General features: G+C 45.8%; 1 protein-coding gene across 1 annotated transcript in view; it reads right to left on the bottom strand.

Annotated features, from left to right (window-relative positions):
- Window positions 1-20882, bottom strand: part of TBXAS1 (thromboxane A synthase 1) — a 134490-nt gene that overhangs the window by 59177 nt on the left and 54431 nt on the right. The window contains exons 4-5 of the mRNA XM_036926086.2: window positions 13412-13508; window positions 2767-2883 (exon numbers count right to left, since the gene is read on the bottom strand). Of these exons, the coding sequence (XP_036781981.2) occupies window positions 2767-2883; window positions 13412-13508 (214 nt within the window). The remainder of the gene's footprint in view (window positions 1-2766; window positions 2884-13411; window positions 13509-20882) is intronic.

Genomic DNA, 20882 nt, shown 5'->3' with positions numbered 1-20882 from the left:
TGGAGCTTTAAATTTACTGGGAGTATATGATAAACAAGGGGCTAGAACTGCAGCCAAACCCAGGGACCTTGCAAACTCTCCAAAATTTCTTCCCCCTCCCTCCCCTTCCTCTCATTTGTGAGCACCCCCAGGCGCCTTACTGCCATGAACCACTTGGAGAAACTACTTCAGGTGCTGAGAAGTTGATTTCTGAACCAGAAGGAGAAAATGCTTTGGATCTCAGAAGCACTGAATTGGTTTGGGAAAGGGCTTTGCATCGGTTTCTGGAGTATACCCTATAAGGGGCTAAAGAAATCTAGACATTGATAAGATTCAGGTTCCCTTTTTTTTTCAAAGAAATATAGCTCAAGTCTGTCAAGAAAACTTTTTCCTTCCTTCTTCCTTTTAATCAGAACTCTTCATCAAATTCTTTCTAACAAACGAGGAGGATGTGCCTCAAGTCAAGTCATTGTTCACTCATGAGTGAATATGATGCGTCATGTTTGAGCCAGTGATGTCAACCCATGGTTTACCCCCGTCTCCTCCCTACACCTTCTTTTGGTTGATTCAACAGTTTAGTGACTACAGGTAAGAAGGGTAACATGCCCTCCACCTTGTCCAGGTGGTCAAACACTGCTTTATAACCCTTGAAAGAGGCAGGCCCTTCCATCAAACAAATCCACACCTGAAACCTCAGCACATAATAGGGCTGAACATGAGTGGGGCACGTGGTTCCAGCTGAAGCAGACTGTCCCCTCCTCATGTTGCCCTGTGGGGAACTTCCGGGGCTTTCCTAGCTCTCGCTTTACATTAGAGTCACCTGGGAGCTGTTAAAACCCCTTAAGCCCAGGCTGCATCACAAACCAAACCAATTTAATCAGAAGCCCCAGATGTGGGACCCAGACAGCAATGATTTTCAAGGCACCCCAGGTGATTCCAGTGTGTACCTGTGGGGCTGAGCTACACGCCCAGCCTGTCTCCAGCTGGCCATACCCTGCCCTTCGGGATCAGTGTGGCTGGGAGGGAGCACTTGAACCTGTGTGGGCCGCCCTGCTGGGATCCGGGGGCTGCTCGCCTGTGCTTTTGGCTGCCCTCCTGCAGGTAGAGGCTGCAGCCTTCGATTTCTGGGTGAAGTATTAGCAAGCCTCCGTGACCAGATGGAGGAGCTGAATTTCTCGGACAGCTTTACCGGTAAGAAAGGAAACTTGTCTGAAACTTGTTTCTATACCTCAGTGGGTTCCACTCTTAGGCAGAAAATACATGACTGTGTTTCCACAGGGGCCCCATTTGCTCCCCTTCCCTTCTCCTACCCTCCAGACAGCCTCTGAGGCAGTTTCGGGGAGCTTCAGAACAGCATCTGAAAATCACATGTAGGTAAGAGGAGCAGGCAAACAGTGGCTGAGTCCCCCAGAGCAGGGTTCTAATCTTGGCTCTGCCACTTCCTGGCTGGGGGACATGCGGCACCGTTACTTAATCTCTCGGTTTCCTCATCTGTAAGAGGAGGGTGATAATAATAGTATTTACCTCACAGGGATGTGGTGAAGATTGTTTTTTAATAGAAATAGGAAGCCCTTAGAGTGGTGTTTGCCTCCGAGCGAGAGCTGTCCCACTGTCAGCTGGTGTTACGCGCTGAGCTCACTCTGCCCTCAAAGACCAAAGGCTATGTGGAAACGCACACCACAACCTTACTGAAGGTGGGCAGGATCACTGGTTTCTGAGTGAGTTTTATTGGGTGGGGTTAATTATGAAGTATGGGACCCTCTCCTCTTCTGGAGGACCTCAGATTTGTAGGAATCAAACAGGGCCATATAGATAAGCATCTTGCGTTTAAGCGGAGTACCTTTCGTTTGTTGAACCGAAGGCAGGCCACGCCAAGGCCAGGCTTTCTGGGATAGCTGGACATGGGGCGTGTTCGGGGAGGGCACTTGCTCTGGAGTTGCCCTGTACCTGGGACCCCAACCGCAGCGGTCCCCTAACCACTTCACATCAGAAAGACTCAAGTCTTCAGTCCTGAGTTCTTGCAGAATTCAGGACACAAAGCTGGATCAGCAAGTGAGGGGCCATCAGAGAGGACCATGTGTAAGATAACTTGCTGGAGGCAGAACAGACAGGGTGCCTAGAGAAGGGTGGGTCATGGCACAGGGGAAGGAGGGAGCTCAGGGCCTTAAAGAGTGGGCAGCATGTTGCGATGCGGTTCCTCCCTCTCACTTGGCCATGATGGTTAACCTGGGCATGCCTGTGCGCCTAGAGTTCTGCCAGGAACAAGCCCTGGCACCTCCCCAGTAATCCGTGGCTGTCTCGTCCCTACTTCAGACTCCATTCACAGCTCCCCTTTGTCTTAACTGTTCTCTGGTTCCTCGCTGCGCTGTGTAAAGACTGCCTGACTGCTCAGAAGCATCCGCATCACCTGGGACCTTGTTTGAAATGCAGAATCTCAGGCTCCACCCCAGACCTGCTGAAATCAGAATCTGCATTTAACAAGGTCCCCAGGTGATCCATTATACCTGAGAGCCATGAGGAGCACCTGCCCAGTTTGTCCTGGGTCCCCCCGGGGTGCCTGGGGCAGACCCCTGGGATGCAGAGGAGGACCGTCAGGGCTGGGGGGCTCACAGCTGCCAGCCAGCCACCAGCTGTGGGAAGCTGCATCACAGGGAGGTAGAAGGCCCCGGTGCGCAGGGCATTTTGCCGTGCTGCCTGGACAGGGGTGTGCTGTGAACCACTCTCTGTCACAATTTGGAGAGAAGAAACCTGCTCCTTAAGGAGGAGAGTGCGTTTCCTGCGTCTTACCTCATTCAGTTTTTCAGGGCTGAAAGCGGATGTCAGGACACTTCTGACCTCTTCCCATCTTTTGTCGCGTAAAAACAGGATGCTGTTGGCTACTGGTTTGGACTCCAAACCTGAGGCCTGGTGGGAAGCAACAGGCAGAGGGTTAGGACATAAGAGAGTCCACACTACCTCCATGGCATTACTGGTCCGTGATAGACCCGCTCCTTAAAGTCCACCAATAGCCAGCAAATGTGGAGATTTCTCTTGCAAGCATGCAGAAGAAGAATATAAAGGCTCATGGATGATGATCTACAGATTCATGGCCACGGGGTTGGGGTGGGTACACGTGGGGGGTGCAGACAGGTAAGCTCTGCTGGCCCAGTTCTCGCCATTAGAGTGTGGTTGTCCCTGTAGAATAGCTTCTGGGTGTCCCGCAGCCCCCTGCTGAGGGAGGGTTCCCCAGGGACCCAACAGCAGGCTTCTTGGTGAGGTGCTAGGCTTTCCTGGGACCGAGTTTCATGTCTGAACTTTGTGCCAAGGGGTTTTGTGTGGCTGGATTGGGTAGGTTGGGCTGGGGGCTGACAGACTCATGTCTGGGTCCTTAGTGTGTTGGGGTGGGGAGTGGGAGGAAATGGAGGCATGTGGGGAAAGGGGAAGGGGAAAGGAGAGTCCTTCAGAAGCATGGCTGACAGAGGGGCTTCTAAGAGAACTCCTGTCACTACGCTTCTGTGGCCTTCCATTCATTCTTCTCACTCAGCAACATTTGTTGAAGATCTGACACGTGCAAGGAGTTGGCTATTCAGTGTTGGATAAAGGAGGTGTTGCACTGGCCCTCATGGAGTTGATAACCTGGTGGGGAGGCAGACGATAAACTCCTAAACTAACAAATAGACATCATTACAACTCATGGGAAAGTGAGCATTATGACGCTCCTTGGCCCAGTTTTCTGACCACCAGGAAGGCTTCCCAGAGGAGGAGATCTTCAAGCTGAGTGTAGAAGCATGCAAAAGAGGAGGCCTCTTCATCGCTTCTTCCCAGGCCATCCTGTTCCTTTCTAAAACCAGCCGTTCCTACCAAGTGGTCACAACTGAGGCCTCCCAGCTAGTCAGGGCACCCCTGGCCCTGGGGCTGCAGGATGTGGGGAGGTGGGGGATTAGAGAACCAAGCATTCTTCAGAACCATTTCGATGTTTCTTTTCACTATTTTAATTATATTTGAAACATGTAGCTAGCCATCATAATTCAAAGCCTTGTAAAAACTCTTGTTTAGAGGAAAATTATAATTTTCTGATAAAATATGAACACTCAAAATAGGCTATAAAACATAACTGCAAAGTATCTAGGGGGGATTTAATTATATATTAGAACCAAGTTGCTGAGATAGTTTTCTGCAGAAGAATATCTCTATATTTAGAATGAAATTTTTTAGGAGAGCCATGGTCACTATACAGACTTGTGGTTTTATGGAATTTTTGGAACATAACCTGTTTGCTTAGGTCCCAGAGTCAAAGGAGGAAATTGTACGTTATGTATATTTATATACTGGCAAATACCCAGTCCTGTGCCGTGCTGCATGTAATAAAGCATTTCATTCCAAGGAAAGCTGGGGGGCGGTTTTATGGGGTTCTGATGAATAAACAGAATAAGTTAGAGATAAGAGGGAAGGTTGGCTGGATTTTGTAGCTTTTCTTCAATAGAAGGATCGGACTCATCACACTTTTTATCCAGCCCTCTGTGCAGTGTCAGCACTGCCCGCGAATACCTCCCCCATCAGCCTGCCATGAGAGCGCGCTCCCGGGGCCTACAACTCCCGTCAGAATTCCCTGTTTCTTGATGCAAAATCTCAGGGGCATTGGTTGGAGTAATGTTTTCCTTTCTAGATCCGATGCTGGAAGAGGCAGAGCAGCAAAGCGGTCACTTCTGAAGAGCCGTCGGCTGCTGAAGGGACGGCCTGATGGATTCTGGGATGTGTAGCTGGGAAGAGAAGTCTTGGGAGATCAGACAGTGGTGCTTAGCATGTACTAAAAAAATATTTATTGCATGCGTGGAAGAGGAAATGTAGGTTGTTTTTATGACCTTGCGGGGTAGAATTTTTTTCAATAGTGGAAGCTGTGGGGAAAGTTCCAGCTGATCTAAAGGAGACCTTCCCAGGGGCGAAGAGTCAGAACTGCTCAAAGGGAAAATCACCTGCCTTGAGTGATGAACCCCCATCTCTGGAAACTGTCCCATTTCTTGGAAATTCTGCACAGGAGGCAAGAGTGCCCTGGAGGGCTTGGTCCATATGACCTTTAGGAACTCTTCCAACCCTGAGACTTCCTCTCCAGAAGACCACTCCAGGGATTTGTTATTAATTTGTCCATGTATATATATATGTATATATATATATAAAACTTGTGGCAAGATTCACATGGTGTAAAATTTACCATCATGACCATGTAAGTGTGCAGTCTGGTGGTGGTAAGTATGTTCACATTGCTGTGCGACCATCACCAGCGTCCATGTGCGGAAACCTTTTCACCTGGCAAAACAGACTGTGCCCATTCAACGCTGACTTCCTGCGCCCCTCCCCCAGCCCTCTGCACAGTAATTGATTAGACTTGCTGAGTGATCCCTTGGCCGGTATACAGTGGGCTGGCCCACAAAGGAAGGAGGGACTGAACTGGGAAATCTGAAGAGGGGGGCCCGTGAGTGATGGGGCAGGAAGGGAGACCCAGGGGAACAGGGCTTTCTGCACTCGCGCCGGCCTCCCCCTGCGCCCTGAGTCTCCAGGGAGGCAGCTCCGACCTGTGGCCCTTCTGGACTGCAGGCCGTAACCAGTCATGCAACAGTGTAGAGGACAGCAACCAGCATTTAAAGAAAGGATAGAAAGAGATACAAGGCATAGACCAGAGTAGAAAAGACAGAGGAGCATTTCACAAAGTAAGGATGAGTATTTTGTGGTGAAACTTTTGTTCTAGATACGTGTGTGTCTGAGAGTGTGTATATTCTGTATCAGGATGTGGGATGTTTCTTACTGTAGGCCACAGGCAGAAAGTCTGAGCCAACCTGTTCTAACCCAAACCCCAAAACTGGGAGTCATCCCTTCCCTCAGGTGAAGTCCTGTGCGTCACAGTGTCATCAAGCTCTGGACATTTATAAGGCATCTACCGTGTGCCAGGCGCTGTGCTGGCACTGAAACTGTCAAACACCAAGAATGGAGCCCTGCCCTCAAGGAGTCACAGCTGACTTGGAGGGTGGGAATGGGGTGGTTTGCGACCAACATTTGACATTCTTACTGCAAGCAAAGTGCTTTTGACATCATTTCATTCATTTAGGGGTGTTCTCCAGTAATTAGGAAACACTTCCTGAGGAGCGGTGATGGCACAGTAGTGGCCTCATGGCTCCCCTGTTGTTTTCCTTGGACAGTTGAATGTGCTTGTCTTTTCAATTAAGATCTCTTAAAATAGAGTCTCACTTCTTATTACACTAGCTAAGCATAAACCTTAAGCTTTGCAGAATCACAAAATCCTAAGGAGCCAGTTATTAAAGAAAACCAACACCTTGGTCTTCTGTGCTCACATGTGGAGAGCAACCGTTTATTGCATGTTTACCTTGGGCCAAGCCCATGATACGCAATGGCTTGGTGCAACTCTTCGGAGAGTGCTGCAGAATGCATGCCACACATTCTTGCTAGAACCGAGGGCGCATGGTACTGTGAAAAATGCATAAGAGGCATAATAGAATATGAAGCCGTAGCCAAGAAAAGTTTTCTTGTGTCCTGGAACATGCAAGAACATCGACTCAAAATCTGTGATGCCCTGGCAGGGAGTCAGCAGTTCTCGAAGAGCCACATGGAGCTGCAGATAACAGGTAAACAGAATGAGGTGCTTTTAAAGATTCCATCCAAGAAGCACTGTTATAAATCGGTGGTCATGATGCAAACGTTGCCAACTTGTTTGGTGTTAAGCAGTCAAGCAGGCTGCAAAAATGTTAGCATCAGAAAGTGTGCCATGATCACAAAAAAGACCAGGGCCACTGTTACAAGCTTTCCAATTCTCACACAACCTTGCACAGGTGAGGAAGCTCTGTGGCACCACCTGTCTGTCTCCTCACCTGGGTATAGGAAGCATCTTGTTCTGCCCCTTATGATATTACAATCAACAAAAGCTCTAAATTCTGTCACTTGGAAAAACCCATGTTCTATACCTGAGAACGCATGCTGTTTTCACTGTGACTGTTGCTATCTGGCTGTACAGATATTCCAGCCACGTTGGGCTTATAGTTGGATGCTTTGAAGTAGTAAAAATGTTCTGTCCTCACTGGGCAATTTTCATCCATCCACTCTTTGCCAGTAGAAGATGGTCAAAAAGACCACATGTTCTTCCCTCTCTTTGCTTTAGACTGAGCTGCCCAAGAGCATGGCCTCTGAGGAGGGGCACTGGCTCTGGGGCACGACGTGGCTAAACCCGGCCGGGGCCCCGTCTGCCAGCTCGCCATCAGCTGGTGGAAGGGGGGGCCTCTTCTAATTTGGACAAAGGCATGATGTGGTTGAGGCGGTGATAGAGTCTGAGCATTTTGTCTCCCAAGGAGGAGGAAACCGCAGGCTGCAACTGCACCTCCACTAGCCCCATGCCCAACAGTGTGGGCCCTTCCAGACTGGGGAGGGGGTTGGGGGCTTGTTGAACCTGCTTTTCTGAGCAAAATCTTCAACAGCTGTCTTCAGAGTTTCTTGCCCGAGCGCTGTTAAGGAGGGGCACGGGGGTACCTCCACTCATGGCTGGTAGAAGAAATTCTGCTGATGGACCCTAAAAGGGAGCCTTGCAGGGGAAGCTCAGAATGGCTCTCCAGGATGCTGGTGGGCCTCCATGGCTTCCCTGTTGGCACTAACTCCACCTGAGCTGGTTACCAAACAGACGCGGTGATTACTTAGTCTAACACTCAGTTCACACAAGAGGAAGCTGAGGCTCAGAGGAGTTAAAGGACTGGCTCAGGTCACACGGCTAATGAGAGGTAACAAATCTGGAATCTGATTTCTTTATGTTTAAGTCACATGCTTTCACCATACTGCTAGGCTATGGCTTAGAAGAAGGGGAAAATGGAAAGGAAAAGGACATTATAGAGAGGACACTGGGGCAGAGGAGAAGGGCAAAGGTCAGGACTCCCGGCACTGGGTCTTGAGTTCCGCAGAACGTTCAGGAATACAACCAGTGGGAGACCAGAAATGCTTCTCTGGCTTATTCACTGCTCTCTTCCCCAGATTCTAGCTATTTATCTCCTGGCTTACATACTTAGTTCTACTTCTGCCGCCACAAAAGTTAGGGAAAGGGAGCATAAATATAAGAACAAGCGTTTGCTGACATCTTCTTTAAAAATATAAAGATGGCTCCCTGCTGAACCAAAGGTCTAGTGAGACACAAAAATATGAAATCATTTTCAACAAGATTTTGAAGTTTAAGAAAGTTCTGCAAGGCACTGGCAGAAGAACATCCAAGCTTTCGCATCAATACCACTTGGCGCCTGCCTACCTTCCTAAGGCTTCTCGGGGGCGCGCTTGAATTCACACTTACCTACCACGCTGAAAAGGTGCTGCAAGGTATGTTTCACAGATCAAGTGCAAGTCCCTGGGTCTGGCTTTTTCAGGACCTGCCCCTGAAAGGGGAGGCCTGCAGGGAGACATCCCAGCGTGGCTGTCGCACGGGACTTCCCGTGGGCAGCTCAGCCCAGCATGAAAAGCTTTCAGCTCAGGCCAGAGGGTTTCCTGCGCACAGCCCAGTGTTGCACGTTAAACAAAGAGAGCTGCCTCAGAATCGACGGGGTCAAGCGCATGAGGTTGCACGCCTCTGCTTCTGGTTCTCTGCCGTCTCGTTGGGGCTTAAGTAAGAACTTCTGCCTCTCTCAGAGCTGTGGACCTGTTGACCTGAGTTGACCCTCCTCAAGCTAAAAATAGCGGTCAAGGTTTGACTGAGCTGACCAGAGTTTCCCTAAGTCCTGCACAAAAACCATTCTCACAGCATAAATCTTACTGTTCACATTTGAAAACCTGAATGTTTCAATTTACTCAGTGTTTTGTTCAAGGGAAAGGGGATCAGACACTCTAGAAGAGGAAGTCTTCAAAAGCTGTTGGTAGAGAGGTACCAGCGGCAGTGTAGGGGGCAGTTCCCTGGCAAACCTGCCGAGGACCCTCTCTCCTTGGTGGGTGTCGGCAGGCAGGTCCGGGCCCAGCGCACTGGGCGGGGTTTTCTTGCCGGTGGGTCCTGCTCTTCTCTGGAATAGAGTCCGCTGCTGGCGCACAGCGTGATGAGGGTTCTGGTGCCTAGATTTTCCCGGAACTTTAGTAATCTTTGCCAGGCTGGACCTGAGCTGGAGAGGAGACCCCTGCGTTGCCATGGGGACCTGAGGGCTGGAGCCCACCGCCCCCCCAACACACACATATAGCTACCCCTCCTCCCTCCCCTACACCCAACACAGGCACAGAACCTGGGAGCTGGACCCGTTCTCCAGGCTGTCGTTTCGCACCGCAACGCAGAGCTCCGGCAGCAGGGTCAGTAGCTGAACACGGCCTCTCCATGGCCCCGCCATCAGACCAGCCTAACGTGGGCCACAGGCCGCCCTGCTGCTGTCATCCTCCCCGCGCTTCCTCTAACTGCGGGCCTTGCTGGGAGGCTGGGAATAAGAAGTGTGTTGGGCAGGACCATTTCTGCGGAGTCCTGTGGACCCACGTCCAGATACTAAGAAAATTACTGCCATCCTGGTTTCACTGATAGCAAAGAGGAGGCAGATAAAAATAACCCCGTCTGGGAGGTGCTGGGACAGCTGAGGTTCTATAAATGCTAAGAAGGGTGATGTGGGTTTAACAGTCAACTGTGGTTGCGCCACCAGGAAGGAGCCTCAGGAAGTGCAGAGGTACCTGATAGAGGCCCAGGGAGTCCACTCGGAAAATGGGCCAGACGGGGTGGAGACACCACGCAGAACCGAGTGCCTCAAAATGTGTGAACCCAACTACCACCCTGGGCCTGGCTCAGCCTCTTCAGCCCCGTGTTCTGGGGGCTGAAAAAAATATTCAATTCAACGACTTTTGAAGTCAAATATTTGCTCAGAACTGATGTACATCGGGGAGGACCCTGTGGAGTCACCCCACCGCCAGCCAGGATGCTTCGTCAGTCCCTCATGGGGTGCTTACAGCTCACAGCCAATTTCAGAGCTAAACCCAGCTTCCCAGGTCACGGCCATTCTCCACCTGGCCGTCCAGGGCGCGCGTAAGTCAAGCCCGGATTTGTGAGCAGAGATGGGCTCTCACAATCGGAAAGTGAAGCCATGCGTTATTTAAGTTCCTCCTCACTTAATGTATCAGACTAATATGCTGAGGTATTTTCTGCATCACGAGGGACCGTTTGGCAGGCGCTTGCATGGAGTAAGCGTTTAATGTTCACTGAATGAATGTATAATAAAGCTGAATCGCTGAACACTTAAGTAAACATGGCTTATGAGGGAAGGCAGCATGGTGTCGGTAAGGAGAAATCACGCCTCACTGATCTCCTTGAGCAGATAAATAAGCATATGGATAAGAGGGAACCACAGAACCCAGTTTAATTTGACTTTCAAAAACCTGTGAGAAAATCCCACTCTAAAGATGGGTTGTTATAAAGATTGAGTCACTAAGGGTTGTTTTATTCTGGATATTGGCTTAAAGACCATAAACAAAGCTAAAGATAAGTGGATACTTCCCAGATGGAAAATTATAAACTTTGGGGTTTCCTAAGGCTCTAATCTTTGATTGCTCCTTTTGCATGCTTATGAATGACCTTGAAGAGGAGGTACATGAGGAATCTCCAGATTCAGCAATACCTAGTTCTTCAGGGGAGAATGACACGTTGATGGAGGTTCAATTCAGTTTGAAGAAGAACATTTTGGATACTGAATAGTCGTCATGTGTTTGGGTCATGGGGCATAGAGAGGAAGTACAGCCTCAAAGAGCTAATGTTCAAGTTAGGATGAAAGCTATGCCTTTGTTTAACTGTAAATACAGAAGGCGCTGTGGGATCAGTTGTGAAGAGGAGTGAGGTAGATGATAATGCTGTAAGAATTCAGGGAAGGAGGAAAGTAAACGGGAATTGAAGCAGAGAAGGCTTCACGGGGGAGGCAGAATTTGAGGAGAACACTCAACAACAGCTAGGGTCTGGGTGGGTGTAGAAGGGGTCGAGGATCTTCTTGTTCACAGTGCCGATGCACGCTGAGTGCCTGCAGGGCTTAGACGTGATAATGAATGAGATCTGAAACTGAGCCTTGTAACAGCCCAGTAAGGTAGATCATGTCCTCATTTTCCAGAGGAATGGGCTGCTAACAGAAGTTAAATGATTCGCTTAAGCTCACGTTGCTAGTTAAGTCAGGACCCGCTGGTACACTGCCTCCAGTGCCAGTCGGAGTGTCAGCATTAGCAAAGGCACAGGGGCAGGCTTTCCAGAGCAGGTTACAGGGAACGGAGAGGCCGCTGCAGCTGCAGGGACAGCTGTATGGGGGCAGCAGCGTGAGGTGCGGCTGCAGCGTATGTAAGGATCTAAACCACAGAGGCCTTAAGTCTGGGGAACTTGAACTTAATCCTGAGGACACTGTGTCGAATGGGCAAAGGAAATGGAAACCAAACTGTATTCTGAAGTTTGGGGCCTAGAGACCTTAGTCTGGGAACTGGAAAATGTTAGGGAGGACAGACAAATGGTTTGGAGGAGAAACCTCCAAACTGAAGGTTTGACTAAAGTAGGGGCAACTTAATTTTGTCCCCTCTGCTCCTGAATGTGTGTCCTGAGTATTCATCAGCCCAGCACACCAACTGGAGTGCAGCCCTCTTCCAGGCCAGCTCTTGGGGCCTCATGCCCTGGTGACATCCTGGGTGCCGCAGGAAGCAGCATGGAGACGCACGCTGCCATATCCCACCTCGCTGCCCAGGGGCCCAGGCGTGCTCACGAGCCATGGCAGGCTCTCAGGGTACCTTCGCTGCCTGCTTGGGTGCAGCCCGGTGGTCCGGGCCCTTAGACTCACTGGCTTCCCCCACCTCCTCAGTCCACACCTCTTGCTGAGTCCAGTGGAGCAACTACCTACAACTGCATTTACCTGTCAGTCTCAGTCTCTAAAACCCTGACGCCGCGGAGGCCTTCAGGGGACTCTGAACGGGGGACAGCAATGTAAGGCCCGGGCAGGAGAATCTGGAGGCAGCAAGGTTCTATGTTTGCGGTTCCTTCAGCCATTCTGAGGCGATGGAGTGAGCAGCACAGACAGTTACCTCCCTCCAGGTCACCTCCTCCTGGTGGCCAGGTAGTGTCTGGATGTGGGCGTGATGCTCTGAGGCTGGAAGACGAGCAACTCAGTGAAAGCTTTAGCAATCTAGAAGTGTCACTTGAGCAGCTGTTAAAGCAGTGGCGGGAATGGGCCTGAGCTGGGAGATGGCATGTGAATCCCCACTTTTCCTCCTGTTAGTCATGTGACTAGGGTTGTCACTTAACCTCTCTGTCTTCGTTTCCTTTTCTGTAAAATAGAGATGATAACGGTACCAATCCCCTACCCCTCATGAAATTTAATGAGAAAAAAACCACTCTGGGTGGCTCAACCAGCACAGAACACAGGGGGCTCTGCCAATTTCTTTAAGACTCAGCCCCAAATCTCCCATCTGGTCCACCTTCCCCTGTCCTCATCCTGGACGGTGCAGTGTTTTCCCCTACAGCACACCTCGCTGTGCCATATAGTACTGGTCTCTTTGCCGGCTGCCTCTGTCTCTAGACTGTGAGCAACTTCAGGGCAAGACTGAGTCTCTTACCTCTTCATGATCAACACCTCGGCAGTGCCTGGCATATGGCACGTGTGCAGAAGTTAGCAAATAACCAAGAAAATAGTGAATACATTACCTACTATTCCTATAAGAATGAAAGATGAGTTTAACTTGACACACACAAAAAAGGTTGGCACATGTGATTCTCTGAATTCTCACAAGCCAAGTGTCTGTTCGGTTTAGACTCCTTCCAAGAATCAACATAGACATCATTGGTCTTCTCTGCTAGAATCCCTATCTCCCCTTTTTTTGGGGAAATATGGATACATTCTTTGGGATTTCTCATCAAAGATAAAAAGTAGGATATGCACTTTCTAAAAAAAGAATGGAACATGTGCATCCTTTAGTGGGCTGGAGGCTTGAACTGACATATAAAGGGGCCTCTTACAGGCAACTCCTGTGAGTTGGGGACAGATTTCCTTTGTAACGTTGCTTGTCTTCCCTTTCCGGCCTTAAGACTTTTATATTCTCTGGGAAAGACGTAAGCACTTGAGGCTTGAAATGGCGCTTTCCCTCTGATAGTCATTAGCCCTGCCTGGTCTCCCTCGGTCAGTTGACCTGTGCCCTCTGGATTCCTCTAACTTTGAACACAAGCTTTAAAAAACCCTCCTGGTTTTAGCATTTTTATTAGGCAGAACTTCTCTTGAGCTTTAGCTTTCTTGAAGTGTTTCTTAAATGTAAATGCTGTTCTTTTGTACTAGTCCTGTACATCTCTTGAAAATGTGAATTCACTGGGGAGCTCAGATTTCAGTTGAAAACTGATCTAAACCCGGTAAGAGGCCCACATCACCTCCCTATTAGATATGATGTACAGTTGTTGCATCTTAGAATGAGTCCCCGCCCACCCATATGCAGAAAGAAAACTACATACCATTCTGTTGGTAAAGTTACTGAAGTTCTCAACCAGCACCTGCTTGATCATGTCTGGCTCAGAAATAACGATAAACATCCGGCGACCAAGATAGTACCTGGGAGAAATACAAATATTACCTTAAATGTGTTGTATTTATCCATTTGTCCTTTCCAGAAGGAGTTCACAGTGGCTTAGAATGAAGGATAAGAGATAAATAGGAAGTAAAGATGTGGAGAAGATGAGGAAATGCATGTGCTAATCATGAGGAACAGTGTAGCTGTGATGATCTAACATCCATCATTCCACAGACATGGATGGATCCCACCTTGTACCAGTCCCTGGAGACTCTGGGATGAGTAAGACAGGGTCCCTAACCCCTGAAGGAGCTCAGAGCCTGATAGGAAAGATAGATCTGTAAATGTAAACCCCATATAAAGGAATTCACAGAATCCAGTAATAAGTAAAACTGGCAGAGGTCAGTGTTGTCCATATTGTCCAAAAATGGGAGGATAGGCATTCTAGCAAAAGAAAACCAATAACTTTTATATATTGATTCTTGGAAAAAAGCCTAAAGTAAATTAGTCAATGCTTATGAGAATTCAGGAAAGATTAATGCTACTGGTGAAGGGCTGAACATCTGGCCGCCACACCACATATGAAGGAGCTCGACAGATACTTAGGGCAGTGCAGAAATGGAGGAAAGGATCGGCGAGGCGGCTGGTGGTAGTGAATTCCACGTGGAGGCAGTACTTATGCACATGTCTTATTATATTTATGAAAGCAGTGGGGACACAAAAGTGACCAAGATCTAGTTACAGCTTCCAGGGTCACCCAGCCTGGTAGGAGTGACAGGCAGGCAGCACAGAGTGACATCTGGCAAGCCTGGGTGACACTGGAGGCTCATCCAGCTGGGTGCTTGGAGAAGAGAGAAGAAGGGCTTCCCAGAGGTGCTGCTTCTCAAACTGAGTTCTGAAAGAGGAGCTGGGGGTGGTCCAGAGAGGCGGGTGGCAAAGGGGGGTGACTGGGTGGCAGGCGGAGGAATCAGCCGGTGCAGCCGCCCAGGGACAAGCCTGCTCGCGGGGGGGCGGGGGGGCGTGAGTGCTGGGCTACCAACTGTGTGAAGCACACCGGGGTGATGACAAGTGGACCCGCTGCATAAAGAACACCCACTGTGTTTTTAGTCTCTAAAATTATACTTTTGGGATGTAATTTCATCACTGGCATATCCAGCTCAGAGCTGGAAGGAATAGATTTTAAAGGGTAAAATCATAAGATCTGAAAGCAGCAAAATTTACTCTGAATTATTACTCAGAACTTTTCATAAACTAAAAGTGGCTTTACTTTTTTAACTCTTCCCTTTCTCACTGATGAGGGAGATAACATTTTTTTTTAAGTTGGCACAGATTAGGCACTCAGAAAATATTCACCTGAGTGATCATATTTTCCAAAATTATTGGGGAAATCTTTGGGACACAGGAATTCAACAGATACAGTAGAAGGAAAGAAAGGATACTAACTAGTTTGTATTGGTTTTAACCAAGAAGACCAAACATGACCTAACAAGGCCATAAACTAGTCCTTTTATAAAATTTATGGGGTGTATCATGGAATCTTTTGAGAATCTAATGAAAGTTGTGGGCATTTTCCTTAGAAAATGGGCATTCACAGCATTTTGTATACAATTTTAGGGGTCCTTGAACCCCTGATGCCCAAACACAGAATATGCTAAAAGTCATCTGGGTTTGAAGAAGTGATGGCCAAAAATTTCTCCAATTTGGCAAAAGACATAAACTTACAGATTCAGGAAGCTGAGTGCATCCCTTACATGAGGAACCCAAAGAAATCCAGGCCAGGACATATCCTCACTAAACTTCTGAAAACCAAGATGAGAAACTCTCTTGAAAGCAGCCAGAGCAAAATGATGTTTTACTGTAGGGGACACAGTTCAAAGGATGGCAGTTTTCTCATCAGAAACCACAGAGGCCAGAAGGAAGGGGCACCTTTTTCAAATGCTGAAAGAAGAGAACTGCCAGTCACAGGTCCTCTACTGGTGAAAAGATACTTTAGGAAAGGAGGGGAAATAACAACACTGTCAGATGAAGGAAAACTAAGAGAGTTTGTCACTAGCAGGCCTACCCTTAAAGAACGGCTAAGGAAAGCTCTCCACACAGGAGGGAAATGATGACAGAGGAAAGCCTGAAACTTCAGAGAGGAAAGATCATGAAATGGTAAAAAATAATAGACTGTCCTCCTCATGAGCTTCTTAAATCATATTTGCTGGTTGAAGAAAAATGATAACACTATCTGATGTGGTGGTGTTCAAATAGTCAGAAAAAATACTTAAGATAATTACAAAAAGTAAGGAGGGTAAAGGGACCGAAATGGATGTAGAGTTTCCCCATGTCCCTCAAAGTGGTAAAGCATCTATATCATTATACATAGTAGACTGATAAATTACATTTATGCAACCAATATGTAGATAAGAAAACTCTGAAGTGATATACATGAAAAAAATTTTTAATAAGTCATATGGAATTCTAAAACATTTTCAAGTAACGCACAAGAAGTCAAGAAAAGTGAAACATAAAAGAAAAAAATCACATACATTATAATTATGACATAATTTTAGGTAACAATATATCAGAATTTGTGATTGTAACTAAAGTAGTGCTGAGAGAGAAATTTATTGCATTAAATGCTACCATAGAAAAGAGGAAAGATCTTAAATGGATACCCTTAGTTCCTACCTCAATAAACTAGAAAAAGAAGAGCAGAAAACCTAAATTAAATAAAAGGAAGGAAATAACAAAGAGCAGAAATAAATGAAATTGAAAACAGAAAAATAATAGAAGAATTAATGAAACAAATCATTGGTTCTTTGAAAAAAACAATAAAATAAACATCTAGCCAGATTGAAAAAGATGAGAGAAGATACAAATCAGCAATATCAGAAAATGAAATGGAATATCACTACAGGTCCTGCAGCCATTAAAAGGAAAAGGGTCTGCTACAAATAACTTTACACTAATACATTTGACAACTTAGAAGAAATGGACCAATTCTTTGAGAACCACAAATTACTAAGTTTCAACCAAGATGAAATTGAATAATCCTATAACCATAAAAGAAATTGAATCCATAACTTAAAATTCACTGAGAAAAACATCTCCCAGCTCAGATGGAGAATTTTACCAAACAGTTAAGGAAGCATTAATCATTTTACACACTTTCTTAAATAAGAGGAAGTAACACTTTCCAACTCAATTTGTGAGGCCCTGATACCAAAACCAGAAAAAGTACAAAAATTAAAAAGCCTATATAGACCAATATTCCTCATGAACTTAGATTTTTTAAAAAAAATCAATAAAATATCAGCAAATCAAATCCCACAATGTATAACCAAATGATAATTATTCTAGGTATACATAACTAGTTCCATTTTTAAAAAATCAATATAATCCACCATACAAACTGCATTAAAAAATTATGTGATCATTCAGCTGATGTAGAAAAGTATTTGACAAAATCCAGCACTTATTCATGATAAAATTTCTCAGGAATAGAAGGGAACTTCTTCAACTTTATAAAAAAGTATCTATAAGAAACCTGCAAAAGCCCACTAACATCACACTTAGTGATGAAAAACTGAATGCTTCCTCCTAAGATTGGGAACAAGGCAAGGATGACCATCTCACTACTCATTCAACATAGTACTATAACTTCTAGCAAGAGCAATGAGATGACATGATTGTCCACATAGAAAATCCTAAAGAGTAAAAATAAAAAAGTCCTGAACTAATAAGTTCAGCAAGGTTGCATGATTCAAGATTAAGGCACACAAACAAAATCAATAGCATTTCTATGGAGTAACAATGAATATGTGGAAACCAAAATTAATACACAGTGCATTTACAATTCAGATTAAACAAATTTAAGAAGACATAAATAACTGGAGAGGTACATAATGTTCATGGATTGGAAGACTCCACTGTGAAGATGTCAGTTATTTCAAAACTGATCCATAGGTTTGATGAAATTCCTATTAAAATCACAGGAAGAATTTTTGTACATGTAGACAAACTTATTCTAAAATTTATATGGAGAGGCAAAGGACTTAGAATAACTAAATCAATTTTGAAAAAAGACAAAGTAAAATGGGAGGAATTGGTCTACAAGATTCCAAGACTAGTAGTCATGACTGTGTGGTAGTGGCATAGAAATAGAAACAAAGATAAATGGAACAGAGTAGAGAACTCAGAAATGGGCCCAAATAAATATCCTCATTTTTGACAAAGATCCAAAAGCAATTTAATGGAAATAGGATAGCCTTTCCAAAAAGTGGTGCTGGAGCAATTGGACATACGTTGGCACACCTTATACAAAATAAACTCAAAACGGATCACAGATTGAAACATAAAACAAAACTTTTAGAAGAAAATAGAAAAAATATTTTTGGAATCTAGGATAAGGCAGAGTTCTTAGACTTGACACCAAAATACAACCCATAAAAGACAAAAATCAATAAGTTGGACTTCATCAGAAAAAAAATCTTTCAGCTCTTTGAAAGATCCTAAGATGAAAAGACAGTCTACAGGCTGAAATAAAATGTTTGCAAGCTATATATCTGACAAAGTTTCTTCTAGAATGTGTGAAGAGCTCTCAAAACTCAACAGGTAAAAAACAAACAATCCAAGAAAAAAATGGGCAAAAAACTTGAACAAATATGTCCCGAAATAGGATATACAGATGTCAAAACAGATGTCAAATGAGCATGTGAAAAGATGTCCAACATCATTAACCATTAGGGGAATGCAAAAACCACAATGATATACCAATACACATCTATCATAATGGCTAAAAAAAAATAATAATAATAATAACATCAAATGCTGATGAGCATGTGGAGAAACTGGATCATTCACACATGCTGGTATGAATGTAAAATGGTACAGCCACTTTGGAAAATAGTTTGGTAGTTTCCTATAAAATTAAACATGCACTCACCATATGACTCAACAATAGCATGCTGGGCATTTATTTCAGAGAAATGAAAACTGTCATAGCAGCTGTATCTGTAATAGACAGAAACTGAAAACCAACGGTGGTATGTCCATACAATGGGACACTATGCAGCAATTTAAAAAACTCAAACTATTGATACGTATGATGATTTAGATAGATCTCAAGGGAATTGATGTGAGTGAGAAAAGCCCATCTTGAAAAGTGACATATTGTATGACTTTGTTTATAGAATAGTTTTGAAATAACAAAATTATAGAGATGGAGAAGAGATTAGTAGTTGCCAGAGATTGCAGATGGGGGTGGTGATGGATAGGTGTGGCTGTAAAGCCTGGTGGTGATGGGACAGTTCTCTATCTTCGCTGGGGTAGTGGTTGCACAAACTTACACATGTGATAACATTGCATAGAGTTCTACACATGCACACACACATGTAAACCTGACGAAATCAGAATAAGCCTTGTGGATTGTACCAATGTCAGTTTCCTGGTTTTGATAATGTACTGTAGTTATGCAAGAGGGTAAAACTGGGCAAAGGATACACACATCCACTGTGTGTGTGTGTGTGTGTGTGTGTGTGTGTGTGTGTGTGTGTATTTTGCAACTTCCTGTGAATCTACAAATATCTCAAAAAATTCTAAGTCACCTGGAAGCCTAATAAACTATAGAGTCCCAGCTCTGCTCCTCACCCAGTCAGATATGGTAGCCCTGGGGGGGGCCCAAGCATCTGTACTTTGCTGGGCTCTTCAGTTTCTGATGCCAGGAGACCACCCCCACACTCTGAGAAGTGCTGTATGAGGGGGTGGTTTGGGGACTCAGAAAATAATGCCTGGCTCCACCCAGACCACCCTGACCGGACTCTCTGGGGTGGGACCCCATATCTTCTCAGTTTAACAAGCTCCCCAGGGGGTCCTGATGTGATTGACAGTAACTGGGCTGGGCACCCACAGGCCCTAAGTTAAAAATCCCTGCTCTATAGTTAACAAAAGTTCATGCTCATTCTCATTTCCCTAAATTCTTAGATCAAAAAGGAGAGCACCTTAACATTTTGGTAATGTATTTATATTGATTTAGTTATTATCAAAGTAACTTTACACATATCTGGATTTTAAAAAAACACAAAATACTTCTACATTCAAATGAAAGTGTCCTTCCCAGTGGGCACTTTGGGAGCCTTTGTGCTTTTTTCTAATAATATGGCTAAAGCTAAAAACAATTTTGTCACAATTCCTTTAGAATTGCTGCAGAGCTGGTTTATGGACCTCGTGAGGAAACTGGCCCCATTTTACACATAAATTGTGTAATCTTGTGAAGTTATATTTACACAAACACTCATCTGTAGTTTGAGGAGCTCCTGGCAAGATCTCGAACAGAGAAACATGTAAGTGAAGCTCGTTTCTCAAGCTGTCCTCTTGGGTGTCTGGGCCGGCGCCAGGGTCTTTGCCCGGCTCTCTTAGGGAAGCACCCATCTCATTCCATGGTGAGCTGTCAGTGACGGCACCGAGCCCCTCTGCTCTTGGGGATGGACCCACCATACAGGTATGGCCAATCATAGTATCTCATCTCCTTGGCAACAGTGACTGGACCACAGGGCAGACACACGACCCAGCTGGGGTCAGTGAGAGTTCTTCATTGGCGAATACATGGAGGCTGTGGGTGGGGGAGAAGCTCTGTCTTTCTCCTGGAGCTGCTAAATTGGGAGTACATGAATCCATCTTTCTATGACATGGTGAGAACTGTCTACAGAAGGAGCTACCAGGGACAAGCAGATGTAAGACAGAGCATCGAGGAAGTACAAAGCCCACTCAGGGCTCTGCCTCCTGCAGCCATCCTTACCTCTTCCAAGCTTTAGTTCATTGGAATTGGGGTTCCATCATTTGGAATCTACAGGGTCTAACTCATATGGTGCTCCTTTTCCTTCTCAACCTTGTGAATACTTGATACCATTCCGCTTCTCAAAATGTACATGCCCAGGAGGGTCTGATTTCAGTGTGTGCAGAAGTGTGAATGTGTGCAGGTGTCTTAGCACTCTCTGAGATGGGTGGTGTACTGCAGAGCCGTGTGCACTAGAGCCCAGGAGGCTGGATCTGGGATCGCCCAGCGCTGAAACTCAGACAGCTCTCTCTGGCAACCTCTGTAAATGCGCTGTGCTTCAGCGTCCTTGCCTCTGAAGTACGGAAGCAGAACTAGGCAGTCTCTGCAGTTTGCTAGTGTAGTTTGTAATCTTGTAATTCCTATGAATTCAAAAGGAAATTAAATTATCATTGAATTTCAAGTCTGCTCTGCATAGGGTGTGAAGGAACTTCCTGTATCAGTGAAATCAGTCAGTGAGGTATTTGAATGGGCTGAAGACCCTCCTCAGAACCTCTGAGGTAACCACAGTTGTTAGCATTTATTGAGTGCTTACTACCTGCCAGGACCTGTTCTAAGTACATTACCAGTATTATCTCATTTAATTCTACAGAAAATG

This window comes from Manis pentadactyla, chromosome 7, assembly GCF_030020395.1.
Source record: "Manis pentadactyla isolate mManPen7 chromosome 7, mManPen7.hap1, whole genome shotgun sequence".
NCBI classification, from domain to species: domain Eukaryota; kingdom Metazoa; phylum Chordata; class Mammalia; order Pholidota; family Manidae; genus Manis; species Manis pentadactyla.
The sequence above is the reverse complement of the archived record's forward strand: the minus strand, read 5'-3'. Positions and strand labels throughout refer to the sequence as shown.